This window comes from Muntiacus reevesi, chromosome 21, assembly GCF_963930625.1.
Source record: "Muntiacus reevesi chromosome 21, mMunRee1.1, whole genome shotgun sequence".
Lineage (NCBI taxonomy): Eukaryota > Metazoa > Chordata > Mammalia > Artiodactyla > Cervidae > Muntiacus > Muntiacus reevesi.
In genome coordinates this window covers 31,316,880-31,337,254 of record NC_089269.1, presented here as the reverse complement: position 1 = coordinate 31,337,254, position 20,375 = coordinate 31,316,880, and the positions used below count along the sequence as shown (strand labels likewise).

General features: G+C 35.4%; 1 protein-coding gene across 2 annotated transcripts in view; it reads left to right on the top strand.

Moving 5' to 3' along the window:
- SAMSN1 (SAM domain, SH3 domain and nuclear localization signals 1) overlaps nucleotides 1-20,375 on the top strand; it is a 132,932-nt gene that overhangs the window by 96,423 nt on the left and 16,134 nt on the right. For both annotated transcript variants that reach the window (XM_065913579.1, XM_065913580.1), the window contains 4 exons: nucleotides 6,911-6,982; nucleotides 11,846-11,995; nucleotides 15,850-15,979; nucleotides 18,809-18,960. In XM_065913579.1, coding sequence (XP_065769651.1) covers nucleotides 6,911-6,982; nucleotides 11,846-11,995; nucleotides 15,850-15,979; nucleotides 18,809-18,960 — 504 coding nt within the window. The remainder of the gene's footprint in view (nucleotides 1-6,910; nucleotides 6,983-11,845; nucleotides 11,996-15,849; nucleotides 15,980-18,808; nucleotides 18,961-20,375) is intronic.

Sequence of the window (20,375 nt, the reverse complement as noted above, 5' to 3'; positions counted from 1 at the left end):
GATACTTCCTTAATAACATCATATAGTTACTTATTTACAAATTTCCTCAGTTGTCTCCTGGATGTTTTTGCTAAAATACTTTACATGATCTACATCTAAACACAATCCATGGACTGTACAGTATTTAGTTGATGCAATTCTTAAAGATTCTTAATTTATACTTTCCTTCTCCTCCTTTATTTCTTTCTATTGATTAGTTGAAGAAGCCAGGTTATTTGTCCTGTAGATTTTCTCATCGCCTAAATTCTTCTGATTGACATCGTATTTTTTATGTCCTTTAGTATGCTCCTCTGTCTTATTTGTTGTGATCTGCTAGTTAGATTCAGAAGCTGGGTGTGATTGCACTTCTTTTAAAAGAATATTTCATTAGTGATATTAGATGCTTCCATTATGAAGCACATATTCTAGTTCATTCTTTTTGTGATCTTTAGTAGCCACTGATGGTCGTTGCCTAGACCCATTATTGCACTGTCATCTACAGTGTCACTTCATTTTAGACTTAGTCACTTGTCTCACTCATTTTTTAAAATTTCCCTGTGTATTTAGTTTCTGTCTCCTCCTATAGTGATACTACTGAATGGATAAATAGCTTGTCTGGTGTGTATGCTCAGTCATGTCCAACTCTTTGTGACCCCACTGACTATAGCCAGCCAGGCTCCTCTGTCCATGGAATTTTCCAGGCAAGAATACTGGAGTGGATTGCCATCTCCTGCTTCAGGAGATCTTTCCAAGCCAAGGATGGAACCCTTGTCTCTTGTGTCTCCTGCATTGACAGGTGGATTCTTTACCACATTCCACCTGGGAAGTTCCATTATTGCATTAGGGACTTACAAAATGGTACTTTTGTAATTTCATCACTTAATTGATTAGCTAGACTATACACACACATATACATGGAGAGAAAAAATTTCCCTAATTAAGTATCTTGTTACCCTAAAATATGTTTCATACAAGAAGGACAGATTAAATATTTGTCTTTCCTTTTATTTGTCAGTTTTCATAATCTGGCTGCAACATTTCAAAGTAGCAGCTGGTGTTTTTCTTTTTAGTATCATTATGAACTCATGCATTCAGACATATATATTTCAATGTACCTCAGTTATTATTCTTATTGATACTCCACTTGCCCCATACTTGGATACAATTTATCCCAGGGACAATATTTTTAATATGGCCATTGTGTTGTTTTGGAATGGCTCCAGAATCTTTGAAAGCTTCCTTGCTTTATGGTATGACAAGATCAAAAATTTGAGAATATAGACTAATGAGTCTGATTTCAAATATCATTAACACCATTATTTATCTTCGTTGTCCCTTAAAATACCCACTTACATATACCTATGTCATTAATAATGGTGTGAATACTGAAAACAGGTTTAAATTAAAAACTTTTTTCCTTCCAGCTTTATTGAGATATAATTGGCATATAGTACTGTGTAAGTTTAAAGTACACAGCATAATGATCTGACTTACATACATCATGAGATGGTTATCACAATAAGTTTAGTGAACACTCATCATATCATACACATATGAAACAAAAATTTTAAAAATATCTTCCTTGTGATGAGAACTCTTAATTTTTGCACATAACACACTACAGTGTTAAATTATATTTATCATGTTGTACATTACATCCCTAATACTTACTTATCTTATAACTGGAAGTTTGTGCCTTTTGACTACCTTCATACAGTTCCCCCTTTTCCCCTCCTTCTACCTCTAGTAACCACAGTCTGATCTCTTTTTCTGAGTTAGTTTCTGAAGTGTAACTGACCTATGCGCATATGCGTGCTCAGTCATTCCGTCACGTCCCACTCTTTGCAACTCCGTGAACTATTGCCTACCAGGCTCCTCTGTCCATGGAATTTTTCAGGCAACAATACTGGAGTGGCTAGCCATTTCTTCCTACAGGGGTTCTTCCCAATTCAGGGATCAAACCCACATCTCTTGCATCTCCTACATCGACAGGCAGAATATTTTTACCCCTGAGCCACTTGGAAAGCTAATTGGCCTATGCCTCTATGTTAATTCCTGGTGCACAACATGATTTAATATTTCTATATATTTCAACATTATCAACAGGCTGTCTAGTTACCATTTGTTACCATACGAAGACATTACACTGTTATTGAATGATTGACTCTATTTCACAATTTCACTCATTTCTTTTTTAACTGGAAATCTGTTAATCTCTTAATCTCCCTCATCTATTTCTCTCATCCGTCCATTCCCACCCCTCTGGAAATCACCTGTTTGTTCTTTGTATGTATGATTATTTCTATTTTGTTGTGTTTGTTCATTTGTTTTGGATTTTTAGATTCCCCATGTAAGTGAAATCACACAGTATTTGTCTTTCTCTGTCTGACTTATTTCAGTTAAAAAAAGACCCATTAGGTCCATCCACATTGTTGCAGATGGCAAGATTGCCTTCCTTTTTTTTCCATTGTGTGTGTGTATTTGTATGCCATATCTTCTTTACCCATTAATGTCTGAATGTGTTCTTAGGTTGCTTCCATATCTTGGTTATTATAAATAATACTGCAATGAACAAAGGGATGCATATATCTTTTCAAATTAGTGTTCATGTTTATTTTAGATTAATACCCAGGAGTGAAATTGCTGGATTGTATAATAGCTTTATTTTTAAATTTTTTGAGGAACCTCCTAATTTTTCCAATGTGGCTGCACCAGTTTACATTTCCACCAAAAGTGCACAATGGTTCCCTGTTCTCTCCATCTTTGCCAAAACTTGCTATTTGCTGTCTTTTGATAATAGTCATTTGACATTATCAAATGTCAAATGTTTTGATTTGCATTTCCCTGATGATTAGTGATCTTGAGAAGCTTTTCATGTGCTGTTGGCAATCTGTATATCTTCTTTGGAAAAATATCTACTCGGGTACTCTTTTCATTTTTTAAATTGGGTTTCTAGGAGGGGAGTTGATGCTGACTTTTATGACTCCTTTATATATTTCTGATATTAATCACTTTTTGGATATATCATTTGCAAATATCTTCTCCTGTTCAGTAGACAGCATTTTTGTATTGGTGATGATTTCCTTTGCTATGAAAAAGCTTTTTAGCTTTATGTATTCCCATTTATTTTTGCTTTTGTTTCCCTTGCAGGAGGAGACATATCCAAAAAATATATTGCTAAGATTAATGTCAAAGAATGTACTGCCTATGATTTCATCTAGTAGTTTTATGGTTTCAGGTCTTACATCTAAGTCTGTAATCTGTTTTGAGTTTAGTTTCTTATGCACTGTGACAAAATAATCCAAATGCATTCTTCTGCATATAGCTTTCCAGTTTACCAATGCCATTTGTTGAAGTAGCTGTCTTTTCTTCATTACGTATGCTTGCTCCTTTTGTTGTAGAATTGACCATGCGGTGTATTTCTGGGCTCTCTATTCTGTTACATTAATCTATGTCCCTGTTTTGCTGTCTGTACCATACTATTTTGATTACTGTAGCTGTGTAGTATAGTTTCAGATCAGCCAGTGTGATTACTCCAATTTTGTTCTTCTTTCTCAAGATCGCTTTCACTATTTAATGTCTTTTGTGTTTCTATACAATTTTTAGAATTACTTGTGAACTCATACAGTTCTGTAAAAAATACCTTTAATATTTTGATAGGGATTGCACTGAATTCACAGATTGCCTTGGGTAATATGATAATTTTTACAATATTAATTTTTCCAATATATGAGCATGGTCTATTTATTTGTAAGAGTCCTTCTCAGTTTCTTTCAAGAGTGACTAACAGTTTTCTGAGTACATGTCTTTTACCTCCACAGTTAGATTTATTTCTAAGTACTTTTCTTAGATGCAGTTGTAAATGGGATTGAAAAACAGGTTAAATTTGTCATTTTTGTTGTTCTTTATTAAACCATCAAATTACTGTTTTTTATTAGTTGCTTAAAATATTTCCTCTCTCTAAGCCATCCATTCAAAATAAAATTAGATTCATTATCTTTATTTGGAATTGTTAGGGATTGCCTTTATTTTTATTTAAATTTGTTTATAAATATTTTTTAAAGTTACATAGTTTTAAAGTCAAATCGATGAAACAAGGCATATTTAGAAAAGTTTGTTTTCTCTTCTTTTCCTTGTCTTTGCTTATTTTACCCAATTTCTCTAAGAAAGAAATACATATTTGCCTGTATTGAAACATACAGATGTGTTTCCACTCTTAGATAAAAAGCAGTTTACTATGTACATTTTTCTATGTTTGACTTTTTTCACATACACTATATCCTGGGATCATTCCACATCAGATAAGAGATATATTTCTGGTTTTTGCAGATGCACACATTTCTACTATTTGAATTTACTATATACTATTCAATCAGTCCTCTCCTGGTGAATATTGAGGTTTATAGCTTTTCTATAAAAAAATTTCCATTGAATGTGGATGTGCAAATCAATTTAGATTCAAGTGTATCTGATTTAGTTGTCTAGAAATGAAATTTTGGGTCAAAGGGTAATTGCATGTAATTTTGTTAGTGTTTCCAAATTATCTTACACAGGTGTGTCATTTTACAAACATAGCTAATTGCACAAGGAAAGACTATACAGATTTACAGTTGAAGACTAAACATAATCCAACAGAAGCAAAGAATTATCTAAAATGTGAATTGCTTTTTTATTTAAGTTGCTCTTTTGTTGATACCTGTTTGTTTATATAATAGCTCTGTCTTGATGGGAGATTTGTTACAAAATAATATTTGCCAAATCTAATCCACTACAATTATACACTGCAAAATTATCAGTATTGAAACATATTCTCATTTGTAAAGGACTATCATCTATGAAACCAGCTTACCTCCACATGATTCACCTTTTCATTAGAAAGTTAACAAGAGTAGAAATTACACATTTGTTCATTATCCATACCTCATAGTAGACATTAGTCCTTTTTCATCATAAGCCATAGCCTATACATTATGAAACCATCTCAGAAAGTCATTTTCTGACAAGAGAATAATGAAATTTTAAAAACATTATTTTAAATCCTTAGATTTGCTTCTTAAGGGTTTCTTAGCATGGATTGATATTTTACTCCTCTGGCTTGAATCTGTTGAGTGATTTGTAATGAGATGACTGACAAAACCCAAAGTAATAGTTCTGAAAACCACTACTTCTCAATCTGCTTCTATTGATATAATGAGGGGAGAATTAATTTTAAAAGGTGGCGACTATTGATTACTTAATGGCAGAAGATACTATGGAGAAGTGCTGAGGTGAGCCTATTCTGTGCCCCTCTGGGCAACATGACCCATTATCCAGTGGTGGATAACACATTGTAACCTTCATTAATATTTAATAGGCAGGGCATAGACTACAAAAGTGCCCTAAGCACAGGCTCCAATAGGCCATAAGAATGCTTCAAGTATATAAAAAAGTAACAGCTTTCCCTGTGTTCAGATTGTTTATAAGCAGAACAAGAACACACTCAATTCCCTTTTGCGATTTCCGGGCAATGATGGCCTGGCAGAAATGCCTACTAGGCAAGTTGAAGTGATTAATGCTCTCGGAAATCATTCTAGGTCCGTAAGCCCTGCATGAGAAGATTGTATTTTCCAGAGTAGTTTTCAATTTCAGGCTTTCTTTTTCTCTCCTCTTGCCACAAGTTGAAGGGCTTCTTCAGCAAGGGTAGCAAGTCAGCACAAGGCGTTAATTGTGTCTAACGCAGCCATCATCCTTGGGGTGGTGTTCTGTATCACAGTGTCTATCAAGCTCACCCCTTGTCACATGCCAGGATCTTTTTATTTCAACTCATTTAAAAGAGAAACAAGGAGTTTTAAAGATAGCTAGTAGGAAGATCTGAGAATAAGAGTGCTTGCAAGGACTAAGTACCTTTGAAGCCGTCTTGAACTAAAATGGTCTGTGACTTTTAAAGGACATACAGAGTTTTACAGATTACTGACTCCCATTTTTAACTTTTCTAATTATCAGGTTATTTTTCAGTAACATCATCCTATTTTGAAAATCTTATAAGCTTGAAATGAAATAATGTTCTTAAGACAGAACATATATAAATTCTGTAACGTCTGATATCCACCATCTCAAACAATATATAAAATTAAATAGTGAGAAAATATCAATTTTTGATTCCATGAGTAAAGATTTTTAAAAAATGTCTTTAGAAGAATCATTTACTTTGCAGTAATCAGGAATTGCTTATAATTACCTGCCTAGAATGAGTTACATAAGAATAAAAATTTAGCCTTGTAGGCAAAAAGTATCCAAGAGAACAAGGCTTCTATTAACATATTGAGTTTTCTCTCAAAACCAGTGAATGAAATTGACCTAGAGGTCTCATTGTAATTCCATGTTAAATGTGGAAAAATTCAGTTTTACTCCCAACCTAAGAGCATGCATACCTAAATGCTCTTTTCAATTTATTAATAGGTCTGTGTATATGCTGCCTTCTCTTTCTGATATCTAGTAGAGAGCTTCAAATTATCAAGGGTCAGCAATGGGAAATGTATTTGCATTAGTTTTTTGACAAATATGATCTTTATGAGGCACAATGGTGAATCTACTCAAATGCTTGCTTTTGTTTTCTTGGTTTTTTTTTTTCTATTAATTGCCTGGTTGTCTAGCAACACACGTCATTCTTAAAAGCACAATTAACACTATAAGTCCAAAATGATTTAATAGATTTTCTACAAGGTGCTTAACACTATATCATAAACATAAAGGGCATTTTATGAACTGTAAATATTAGAATGTTAATAACACACCATCAGCACCTTTAGATATTCCAGAAAGAAGAGTCTTTTTAATCCTGTATTCACAAAAGACTTGGGCTTATTAAGCCATAATCTAATATGTTTAGCTGTTTTATCAATGAAAGTCACAAATCCTAAGTTTCTTTTGCTTTTTCTTTCCTATTTTACAGCGCAGCAGCAGTTTTGGGAACTTCGATCGTTTTCGGAATAATTCCACAGCAAAACCAGATGATTCGACTGGGGTTAGTATTCCATTCCATTTTTATGAGTGTTATACAAAACATTATGAAAAATTATGAAGCCAATATAACTTTTGCAAATTATAGTAAGCAAAAGATATATATTTAAAAACCATAGCCTTGCATACATTTTTTGTGACAAATGAATAATTATTTAGTACCTAGCATCATGCTGGGCATTAAGAGTAAAAAGCTATCTCAGAAACCTAACAGATGTTTGGGAAGGCAGAACGTCAATTTAAGAAGAGAATTATAATTTAAAGTAACACATATGAAATGACATACATGTTAAACTGTATATAAGTTATAATTGCTTTAATTTAGGAAGTGATTAAATGACTTAACTGGAAATTAGTTAAGGAGAGCACAGGCTGCTCATTTACACTTTCACACCTCTGTACACACTGAAATGGTGGTGGACATTCAACCGTGAAATCAGTGGTGACCATTCCATGAGTGCGTTTGTGCTAAATCTCTTCCGTCGTGTCTGACTCTTTGTGACCCCATGGACTGTAGCCCACCAGGCTCCTCTGTCCATGGGATTCTCCAGGCAAGAATACTGGAGTGGGTTGTCATTTCCTTCTCCAGAGGATCTTCCCGACCCAGGGATCTAACCCATGTCCCTTATGTCTCCTGCATTGCAGGCAGATTCTTTACCACTAGTGCCACTCGGGAAGCCCCATATACATTTACAAACCGTGAACACTTTAAAATGTAGCTTAAGAAAAGCTTCCTAAAAGCTTATTGACATCATCATCATCACTACATTTAATTGAGCACTTACCAGGAAGTAAGCACAACGCTGACATTAAGCACTTTACCTACCTGTAAGTAGGAAATACTATTATTTTTATTTTATCATTGAAGAAATATGTTTGAACAAAATTACTTCTAAATCATACATGTCATAAATGACAAAGGCAGAAAGCGACAACTTGTCCAAAGTTTGCTATTCTGTTATACTATCTCATAAATCTTGGGCCACCTGTGAAAACTGATTAAAGAAGGTATAACAACTAACAAAATAGTAGACAGGAGGGATATACACTGAGAAAAATGAAAGTATATATTTATCATTAAACCTGATTTATTTATTCATGTGGTAGATTTGTTTTAGATCAATAGGTAGGTTTTAGATATTATGCACATCTTATTCATTCTAGATATTGCCTTATTATTTTTTACAAAGAATTTTCTTTATCATGTCTAATTTCTCAGAATATCTTTCAGATTCCTATATGTATCTATCTATATTATCTTTAAATATGTTTATTTCAGCAATGGATATTGTAGACAAAAGTAGAAAGAAAATGACATCTACTATTTCTTTATAAATACCTCCGTTGGCACATATATATGCACATGTGCATACTGTATCCCTTTATATATATATAATGTATTTCCTATTTTATTCACCTATATATTTATATATGTAAAAGCTTATGAATAAACCTTTATACCTACATGGATATAAATATATAAAATTGTATGTAGCTTTATGGTCTATCAACATTTACATAATTGCAAATAATACAATGCAAATAGTGAGAAACCCTATACAATTTTTACAAATAGTGAGAAGCCCTATACAACACAAATAGTGAGAACCCAAATGTATTTTTTTACAAATAGTATACAGTGCCGCTGCTGCTGCTGCTGCTAAGTCACTTCAGTCGTGTCCGACTCTGTGTGACCCCATAGACGGCAGCCCACCAGGCTCCCCCGTCCCTGGGATTCTCCAGGCAAGAACACTGGAGTGGGTTGCCATTTCCTTCTCCAATACATGAAAGTGAAAAGTGAAAGGGAAGTCTCTCAGTCGTTTCCGACTCTTAGCGACCCCCTGAACTGCAGTCCACCAGGCTCCTCTGTCCATGGGATTTTCCAGGCAAGAGTATACAGTGAGAAGAACTATATAATTTTTTAGCATGAGGGATTTCCTGTTGATCTTTTTTTAAATCTTTATTTTATATTGAAGTGTAGTTGATTAACAATGCTGTCAGTTTCAGATGCATGGCAAAGTGATTCAGTTATACATATATTAGTATCTATGCTTTTTCAAATGATTTTCCTATTTAGACTGTTATAGAGTAGAATTCCCTGTGCTATACAGTAGGTCCTTGTTGGTTACCTATTTTAAATATAGCAGTGTGTACATGTCAGCCCCAAACTCCCATATTGCAAAACCTTCAACTTTCTGTAATCCTACATAGATATATTTACTGTTATTAAGTTTTTATTCTAGAGTTGACCTATAAAAGTTGCTCAGGCTCATTCACACTTATTGATTAGTAATGGTGGCCTAGCAATTTGTGAGAGAATTTAGTGAACTTGATAAAGCAGTTTGTACATTTTTTAGCAAACCATCATTCACTCATTCAATAAATGTGTATTGAGCATCTGTTCTACAACAGTATCTCCATTAGGCACTCAGAAAGTACTGTTACAATACAGGTGAAAATCCTTACTTCATGAAGCCTAGAGTCTAGGGGGAGACAAACTTTAAAACAACAACAACAAAAAGAAAAACATAAATAAGCATCTAAATAAACTGAGATTCAGGCTATGAAAGAGAAAAGCACAGAAAAATATTGAAATTAAAAATATGTCAACATCGTCTCCTCAAAGCTTCTGTAAATAATTATAGAAAAGCCTGAAATTAAAAATATTTATGGCACTTTTTTGAAACTTAGGCAATGGTAAGTTAACACAGATAGTAATAAACTAATATATTTTCTTATTTTAGTTTATAACTTTACAATGAAGATAGAAAAAGTTTAAGTAAAGAGAAAAGAAAAAGCCTAACACTAAAATTTTTAAGTAGTTTCAAGTTATATTTTATTCAGTGCTTTCAAATTAAGCAAAGAATCTTTGCCTTTAAAACCCTGATTGTAGACATTAATAAAGTGCAATGAGGACTTAAACTGGCTGTCCATTCATATTTATCATAGGCAATTTGGGGTAAGACATGAAGTAAAACATAATATTTATTAATAATGATGCTAACTATGTCATTACACCTTCACATTAAAATATTCAAGTTCACTAAAGAGACGTTTCCCTTGGTTTTTTATATTCAGGGAATGACTGGCCACCCACCTATTGGAGATGGTGGACAGTGCTAGACTAAATGACCTTCAAGGGTCCTTTCTTGCAAATCTGGGATATTAAGTATATGTCACCCAAAAATGTCCTCCAAGGGGAAAAAAATGCCAAAGTTCTACATAAGAAGTTCTATTTATTCAAAAAATATTGAGGGTCAGTTATGTTCTTGGAACTATTTAGATACTAAGGATGAATAGAACAGATAAAATCTCTAGTCTTATGGAGCACATATCAGAGTGGGAGATGCAGGCAGTAAAATATAAAGAACAGACAAATATATTATTGGATATTGTTAAGTGTTTAAGAGAAGAATAAATCATAGTAAACATACAGGGAGTGTGGATACATGTGGGCTATTTCTAATGGGGTGATCAGTCAGAAAATTTCTCGTCTATTACTTGGCATGTAAGTGGAAACCTGGATGGATGAAGGAAGACATTTGTGGATATCTGGTGGAAGGCAACGGCTGAATCAAGTACAAACATTGATGGGAATATGAAAGAGAAACAGCAGAGGTACTAGTGTGGCAGTACTCAAGTGCAGTTGTTTCAAATGTTAGCATGTATCAAAGTCACTTGTAGAGTTTGTTAAAACACAAACTGTCCCCAAGTGATTTTGTTGCTATTGGTCTTAGAACCACATTTTGAGAATCATTCCTATAGCGAATAAGAAAAATCTGAGAAGTAGCAAGGGGTGAGATGGCTTGAATTCTTTATCTCATATACACTCTATATAATGTAATATATATATTATATCATGGGCTTCCTTGGTGGCTCAGTGGTAAAGCATCTGCCTGCCAAAAACAGGAGATGTGGATTCAATCCCTGGGTAGGAAGATCCCCTGGAGAAGGAAATGGCAAAACACTTCAGTATTCTTGCTTGGGAAATCCCAAGGACAGAGGAGTCTGGGGGACAACAGTCCATGGAGTACAAAAGAATCAGACACTACCTAGTGATTAAATATCAACAATATTATATTGCAATATGTATTATAACAATTGCATTATATTACATTATATTATGTTGTTATAGAGCCTTGTGAGCTGTGAACATTGTTTTATTCTGAGTTAGATGAAAAATCACTGGTTTCACAAAATTCTTAATAAGTAAAAATCAGAAGCAGTCTAAATAGAGATTTGATTAGTATGTGGAATACATAAAGATCCCTGTTCTAATGGCTGGAACCAGGGCATAATTAATGTTACTTGAGAATGTTGGAAATGTGCACGTATTCATCACCTGTAAGATGGAAAAACTGCAGTTTCTCTGTGGATTTAATTAACTCCAAAATTTAAAAAATAACCATGACCATTTCAATTTATAAGAAGCAAGAAGGTATGCTAATGACTGTTGAGCATGTATAGATGCTATAGCCTTTCTAAGGCCTCCAAAAAGTATCTCTCATCTAAGTAGTCACTCATCATGCCTGGCATTTTTTTTCTATTTTGTCCATCTCATAAACAGGAAGGACTAAAGTAATTCTACTATACAGCTATTAAAATATAGCTAAAATTATCTTTAATAATATCAGATGTGAAGCTGATGTCTTTCGATAACACAAGTTTTACTTTCCGAGTCTGTAATACAGGTAACCAGACCTAGACAATTTTAAAAACATGCATTATTTTCAGATCGCTTAAAATTTTGAACACTGCTGCACAGAATGTACAAGGAGCCCACAAATTTGGAATCTTCTAACAATGCTTTCAGATCAATGCTTTTCATTGCTTCACTATTTTGTCTTTTGTAAACAATTCTAATTAGGTATATGAAGGGGAACCCGTAAATGAAAGTGGAGAACAAAACAAAACTTCACATAATGGAGGAAGTTTAGGTAAAAAAATGAGAGCTATTTCCTGGACAATGAAGAAAAAAGTGGGCAAAAAGTACATCAAAGCCCTTTCTGAAGAAAAGGTAAGTGTCCTCTGCTAATTGTTTTGAATTTTTCTATTAATGTGTTTCTTAAAAGATGGAACAGGTTCTTCTAGATATAGAAGTACTTGGGAGCTTATGAAGGACTTCAATATAATTTTTTCCTCGATAATTTTGCCCAGAAGTTGGGTGGAAGACAGTTATTGTTCACATTTTAATAGAGGAAACAAGAGACTCAGAAAAATCCCACTTGTTGTATGTGAGGAACATAGATCATTTACATTGGAACAAACAGTAATACTTAATTTCTTTTCATTACCAAATGATACTGTTTTATAGATCGGCTTCATTTTATTAATCACTTCATCAGTTGGTGAACATGTGGGTTGTTCCCACTTGGGGGCTATTTTAAATAATGCTGCCATGAATACCTTTGTTGAAGATTTTGTGTGGAAAAATTCTTCTTTTCTCTTGGTTATGTGGTGACTCTGTCTGATACTTTGAAAAACTGACAAAGTATCTCCTAAAGCGATTACATCATTTTACAGTCCCACCACCAGTGTGCAAGAGTTCCGGTTTCTCCACATGCTTCTCAACACTTGCTACTGTCTGTCTTTTGTATGTTAGCCTCTCATAACGGGTAGGAAGAGAATTATCCTTACACTTTGATTTTCTTCCCTGATGGCTAATGATGTTGACAAACTTTTCATGTGCTTATTGGTCATTTGCATATCTTCTTTTGAAAAATGTTTATTCAAATCTCTTACCTGCTCTTTTAATTGGGTTGTCTTTTTACTGTTGATTTTTATGATTTTTAAAACAATATATTATGATACAAATCCTTTATGAGATATATGATTTGCAATATGATATATTTTCTCCCATTTGTGGATTGTATTTTCACCTTCTTTATGGTATCATTTACAGCACACATGATTATAATTTTGAGTAGTCCAATTTATTTCTTCTATTATCAGCTGTGTCTGATGCAAGTGATGACTTCATTGCATATGAAACATTCTCTTTTATGATTTCTTTGGGCATTCTGGTTTTCCTTCTTTCTCGTAGTCTCCTGTCTTGGCTATGCTTTCTTTCCTGTCCTTCTAAATATTGAGTCTTCCTGGGGCTTGATCCCAGATGCTCTACTCAGTTTAGTTTCTCTTCTAAGGGATCTCATTTTGTCTCATGACTTTGTTTTTCACAATTACATCTCTAGCTATGATCTCTTTACTTATCTGTTATACAACCAGTTGCTTATTTGATATTATCACTTAGATGCATAATAGATATCTAGAACTTGAGATCCCTAAAATGGAATTACTGATTCTCTATGCTGTACAAAGAATTTGTTTCTTGTCCGGTCTTCCAAGTAAAACCAGAACTGTACTAATGGTAGGTGTTGGAAAGAAAGGACGGGGAAGAGAGAGAAGGAGAAAAAAAGAAGAAAGCCTATAGATCGCTCAAAATTCATTCTTTCACCCACTCTTTATAGCAATTCATCAGCATATCCTTCTAGTTTTAACTCCAACGCATATCTAAAAACTCTTAACATCTCCATGTAAATTAATCCTGCTTTAGATTAAGTAAACAACCTCTATTGCCTAGATTACCTAATTGGTTTCCTTCCTTTCACTCTTTCCTCCATAAAAGCCATCCTCCACATGAAAGCCAGAAAGATATTTGAAAAGTCAAGTTCAGAACACATCACTCCCTCAGTTAAAACTTTACAGTACCAAAATGCATTCCCTTACCATGATGTGTTCATTACAGTCCTCTGAGAAGTAGACCCCAAGAAAGGAATAGACACACCAAAGACTTACTGGAGAAAATGCCTGTGCAGGATAAAGAAGAGAAAGAAAAAATGAGCAAGAAAATCCTTTAGAACACAATGCAAGTCTGATAACTATAAAAGGAGACAAAGAAAGAAGGAGGATCATTCAAAGCTCACACTTCAGCACTGTTTTAAGAAAGCTTTGGCCAGATTGACAGGAAGTCCTCGAACCCAGGTTTTCATTAAAGAAGCCCCGCATCCCACCAGCATGGACTCAAATGGTAGCCCCACTAATTAAGTCATTGGTGCCTGGCTTCCTCGCGAACATGTTAGTGAACACAGAGGGCCGGTAGTTAGGGATGTCAGTAAAGAAGGGTCCCACGGCAAGAGATCTGAGTATCTGAAGGGTCCAACAGCAAGAGATTTGCATGGTCACTACAAGTGGCTTAAAAAGTTCCTCCTGACCTGGCTCCAGTCTACTTCTCTGAGCTCATACCCTAATACTCTCTTCGCTCTCACTCAGCTCCAGCTGTACTGGCCCTGTTTTGCTCTGCGTCTGTGCATGTTCGGTTGCTTGGTCATGTCTGACTCTGCAACCCCGTGGACTGGAGCCCACCTGGCTCCTTTGTCCGTGGGATTCTCCAGGCAAGAATACTGGAATGGGTTGCCATTTCCTCCTCCAACGAATCTCCCTGACCAGGAGATGAAACTGTCTGCCTGCGCCTCCTGCTTTGCAGATGGATTCTTTACCTACTGAGCCACCTGGGAAACCCTTTCCTCTGCATAACTCAAGTTAATTCTTTGTTTAGCTATTTTATTCCTGCTATTTCTTTTGAGTGGAATACTATCTCCAAATCTTCATAAAAGTCATATCATCTTATCATTCAGGTCAATAATGCAGACTCTGTTACCATTTGGAGGAGGTTTGCGGTGGTCGCTCTAAATCAGTCAACCTTCCTCGAAACCTAATCTGAGTAGCTAAACCTCTCATTTCATCCAGTTTTATTTCCTTCATAGCACTTATTCTCTGAAATTGTCTTGTTCATTTCATTTACACAAACCTCTCCAAAGAGTACACATGCACACACACCCATGCACACACACACACATACACACACAGACTAAAAATGTACCTAAAATGTACCTTATTTAAGGTATGACCCTGAATCTTGTTTACCATGGTATCCTCAGTTCCCCCAAACAATGCCAGGTACTTAGAAGATGTTCTATAGGCTTGTATTGAATGATTGAACAAATGAATAAAGGAATGGATAAAAGCAGAGAATCAAACTAAGCATATATCATATGTTTATTCTGAAGTTTTATCAATGTTTAGAAATGCTAAAAAAATGAGGAATATTGAATTATATTTTGATGAGTATTAAGAAATTCATAGGTTTTGTTGAAACTATCTAAATATGGAAAACATCTGAGATGTTTTCAAGCAGATGTAATTTCTTTTGAAATTGTCTGTCTTTCCTAATTTTATGCAAGATTTGCTTTTCACTTGACTAGGTGGCAAGCACCGTATGAGATTTGTAAAGCTTCTTAGATAAGCTTTGCTTTAGAATTGCAAAGTGTGCATGTTTTATTCATATCTAGTGATCTGGTAGGGTGCAAATAACTGACATAAAGCAACTATGCAGAGTTTAAACTTGTAATATCAGATCTCAAAGGATTAGTAATGCTGGTAAACAGATGATAAGGAGAGTATGAAGAAATAAAAGTGCTTTAACAGATAAAGCACAAATGTTAATAAACTAACATTTCTGATTAAATAGTCTTGGTATGATATTCATTGTAATTACAAACATAAACTGGATAATTTCAGTTAAATTCCAAAATGTGGACTGTTTCAGCTAAAGAATTTTTCCAAGAATACCAAAAAACGTTTTGCTAGAAATTGAGCTAAGGATTAATGACACTCATATTTTATGCTGGTGTATTCCTAAGTATTTTATTGCTAAAGTATTGTCTTGTTTGTTAAATCAATGCACACAGTGAAAGTCTCCAAGGAAATCATTTATTGCTAAAGTATTGTCTTGTTTGTTAAATCAATGCACACAGTGAAAGTCTCCAAGGAAATCAGTTCTTTGCACTAAACTACTGATATGATTTTCTGAAGGATGAGGAAGATGGAGAGGATACCCTCCCATACCGGAACAGTGACCCCACACTTGGAACGCACATTGAGAAGAGCTCCCTCAAAACCAGCGACTCCTTGGACAGCCTCTACAGTGGGCGGAGTTCATCAAGTAAGGATAAGTGACAAGATGGGACATCTGGGTTGAGTTAACTAAAAACAATGACTCTATTTCTCCTAGGCCTGTGAAAATAGCAACAAGCTTCCAGCTACTTGATTAGCATGTTGAACCTATGGAATTGCTATTATTTAAAATCTTACATAGTATATTAGAATTATAGAATATTTTGAAAATTTTAGCATTGTGGTCAGCAGGGCTCTTGGGATAGGCCTTAAAAAGATCACACAGGTGGGAGAGGGGATCAGGATGGGGAACATAGGTAAATCCATGACTGATTCATGTCAATGTACGGCAAAAACCACTATAATATGGTAAAGCAATTAGCTTCTAACTAATAAAAATAAATGAAAATAAATAAATAAAGTGAAGGCATAAGGAAAAAAAGGTCACATTGGTGATTAAATCTGAATCCTACAATAAAGTATGCTGGAGAGAACTAGGATTATTTTGAATCCAGAGTTTTTAAAAGAATTGAAATATTCAGAAAACTAAAATCCTGTTCTCTTCTTTTTTTCCTCCCCTTTCCCCATCCCCCACTTACTCTTTCCTTTCCTTTTCTCTTCCTTCTTTTCTCCCTTCTATCTTCCTACCTCTCCCTCCTTCCTTTTCTTTCCTTCTTTTTCTTTCATTTTTTTCCCCATTTTTCATTTATTTCTTCCCTATCCTCCCCCTCTCACTGTTTCCTTCTTTTCCTTTTTTTGTCTGGAATATTCTGAAAAGAACAGGACAATTTGCATCAATTCTAGGTATCCATCCAGCATTAGTGAGTAAAAGGTGAAGTGGTATGTAAATACTAAATAGTAGGAATATCACCAACTAGGAAGGGATTCCCAGGCGGTGCTAGTGGTAAAGAACCCACCTGCCAATGCAGGAGACATAAGAGACGCACGCTTGATCCCTGGTCTGGAAGATCCCCCTGGAGGAGGAAATGGCAACCCATTCCAGTATTCTTGCCTGGAGAACCCCATGGACAGAGGGGCTTGGCAGGCTATAGTTCATAGGGTTCCTAAGAGTCCGACACAAATGAGAAACTGAGCACATATCAATTAGGTGACAAAAAGGAACCAGCATGTGTTCAATAAGAATTTTCTTAAAAAAATATCATTTCTAACAAAGAAGTCACTTAAGCTTCAGTCATTTGTCCTGCTACAATATTTTAATCAAAGTACTGATACTACAGCATGCCTTTAAAATTTTTTATATGTACACTGTTTTATATCCTTTGAATCTTTTCAGGGCTTTTAAATGGTTTTTTGCAAATTTATTTTCCATTCCATTCTAAATCAGCTGCTTCTGTTATTTGAAGATGGATCACAAAGACCAGATGTTGAAAATATACTGAATTTTATTCCTGCTTTCCTACTGGCTGTAGAATAGCTATTTCGTGAAGTAAAAGCTAATACAGAAACATTTGAGGGGTATATTTTGCATGTGTGAAATTCAGATTTCATTAGTATTCATTTCTGCTGAAAGTTTTAAAATTCAAAATTGTGATGCCAAATGTGGGTAGAATTTTATTAACTTGAATATACCATGAAAAGCCAGGGACTGAAGTGGTCATGGAAGAGAGGATAAGGGAAACGGGAGTCCACTTAGCCATTATCAAACATAGCTTAATATCAGTGACTAGGTGCAACTCACCTTTTTTTTTTTTACACCAGTCCACATAAAAAATGAGGGCTTCCCTGGTGGCTTAGACAGTAAAGAATCTGCCTGCAATGCGGAGACTTGGGTTCAATCCCTGGGTTGGAAAGATCCCCTGGAGGAGGGAATGGCGACCCATTCCAGTATTCTTGCTTGGAGAATTCCATGGACAGAGGAGCCTGGGAGGCTACAATCCATGGGGTTGCAAAGAGTCAGACATGACTGAGCGACTTTCATTATATAAAAAATGAAGCATCCCTAGGGATCTTTATCTTATTTCTACACTTATTTGAATGAGTGGTAGAGATACTAGGCCTGGTCCCTCATGAAACACCAAAGGACCACACTAAAGGAGAAAGAGAGGCGATGGCTGATAGTGGTAGGGGGACTCAGAGTAACCACCCCTGTGAACCATTCTTGTCCCTAGGCAGCAAAAATGGAATCGCTCTTTTTTTTCCCCCTTGAGGTTCAAAATCAGAAAGGAAGAGGACTAGAAAACAAGGTTTTGGAGCAGTTTTAAAAGCCCAGTTTAGAACAGCTTTGAATCATTTAGGAGTACAGACATTGTAACACACTTCCTCTTTCCCTGTCATTCACACTACAAGCAAAAATGCTACCTTTTATACATAGAGGAGTTGTCTCAGAATGACTTTTGGTACACAGTAGGAAGTCTGAAACACCATTTTTGCTACATCATAGTTAAGTTGTAGGAAAACTCTGTTGCTTATGCTTTGACCATTCCTGATCAATAGCACACAAAAAATCAAACTGTTATTATAGGTTTCTGTCTTTGTTTACATGTACAAAATTCATTATCTGCCTTGTACAGGGCATTAAGGCTATATACTTCATGCCTCTTTAGCAAGTAGACAATGCTCAAAGCACTGTGCTACTGGATCAGATCACAGAGGCTGAAGTAAGAGAGCTCTTGAACTGGTGGTTGAGGAAAGGAGGGTCATGTTGACTGAATAAAGATCAGAAATGGCTCAGAGGACAGAAGTCTCTGATGGAGAAGGACTGGGAGGAAGAATCAGCAATCAGTCACTTAGAACCCCCGCAGGAGGCTGGCATCCAATTGTTTCTCAGCATTGTTTCTGCTGAGTTATGTCCAGGTGATGGTTCAGAATGTTATGAACTTTCAGTGAGAACTGATAATGTCTGCTTTGCTTTCATCAGGTGGAATAACAAGCTGCTCAGATGGTACAAGTAACCGGGACAGCTTTCGACTCGATGACGACGGCCCCTACTCTGGACCGTTCTGTGGCCGTGCCCGAGTTCACACCGATTTCACACCAAGTCCCTATGACACTGATTCCCTCAAAATCAAGGTGTGTGCATTCTGAATGGTTCATCTAGGGATGGGTGTATGATCTCTTTCAGGAAGTACAAGTATGGGAAAATAGGGGTGAGTATATCTTCCCCATAGGAGAACTGAGGACTGTACTGCGGCAGGAATTCAAACAACACACGAGAGGTAAGGTAGGGCGATCAGTCTTTTGAGGCTGTTCACAAAAGTTGTGTTTTGTATATAATGCAGAATCATAGCCTTTTTTAAACTAATTTATTTTTCATTGAAGGATAATTGCTTTATAGAACACTTGATGACATAAATAAAATCAAGATCCTCTATGACCCACCTCCTAGAATCAGCCTTTTAAGGAAGAAGGAACTGTCTACATTTTTTCTGAATACCAAAAGCCTCACATGTTACTAGAAGTGCCTAGTTGTACTTGATACTTGTTGGAGTAAAAATAGTGAACCCAAGGAGACAGAGAGAAAGTGGAAATACCAGGCAAGAGCCCAGGAGAGCAAATGCCTTAGGAACCAGAATTGGTCAGGCAATTTTAATACTTTAGTCAGTACTTGCAAATGCCACGAGTAACCTGACAATTTTCTCTCAATGATATTTCCTCCTGAATTCCCTTTTCGTCACTGTTGCCTTCTACATTCATTTTATTTTGCTGTAAGGGCTTCAAACAACAGAAATGTATTATTATTCCACAGTTCTGTAGGTCTTACATGTGATCTTTTTAAGGTCTCACTGGGTTGAAATCAAGGTGTCAGTTGAAGTTGTGATCATATCTGAGGCTCAGGGTCCTTTTTTATGCTCACTAGCTGTTGGCATAATTCAGTTCCTTTTGGGTGTAGCACTGATTTCTGCTTTCCTACTGGGTATTAACTGGGAGCCATTATCAGTCCCTTGAGGTTGCCAGCCATGATTTTCTTTAACACGGCAGTTCACTCCTTCAAGAGCTATAGCAGAAAACTCACTCATGCTTCAGATCTCTTTATTTTAACAGATCCTACCCGATTAAGTCAGAAATATCCAGACAACTTATTTTTAGTTCCAAAATTAATAAATTTGGGGTATTAATTACATCTGCATAGCCGCTCCTGTCATATAACATACCAACATCATGAAATTTGTTTGAAATTCATCATGTTCATACTTTTGTTTATACTCAAGGGGAGGAGGTGTTATAATAGTACAAATAGAAGAAGATTTAGTGGTAAAATACTTCATAGATGTTGGATTATTCATTTTAGTAACACAAAGTCGCTATAGCTAAAGGGTAGAAATGATTAATTTTCTATACTGTCAATACCGAACCAATGTTAACTATAAATATTATAAGCTATGAAGTGTTAATATTATTATTGAACATTCAAGGCACTCAGTTCCTCTTTTTATCCCTTTTAAGATATCAAATCAGAATAAGCTCAGCTGGAGAATGAGGAAAAC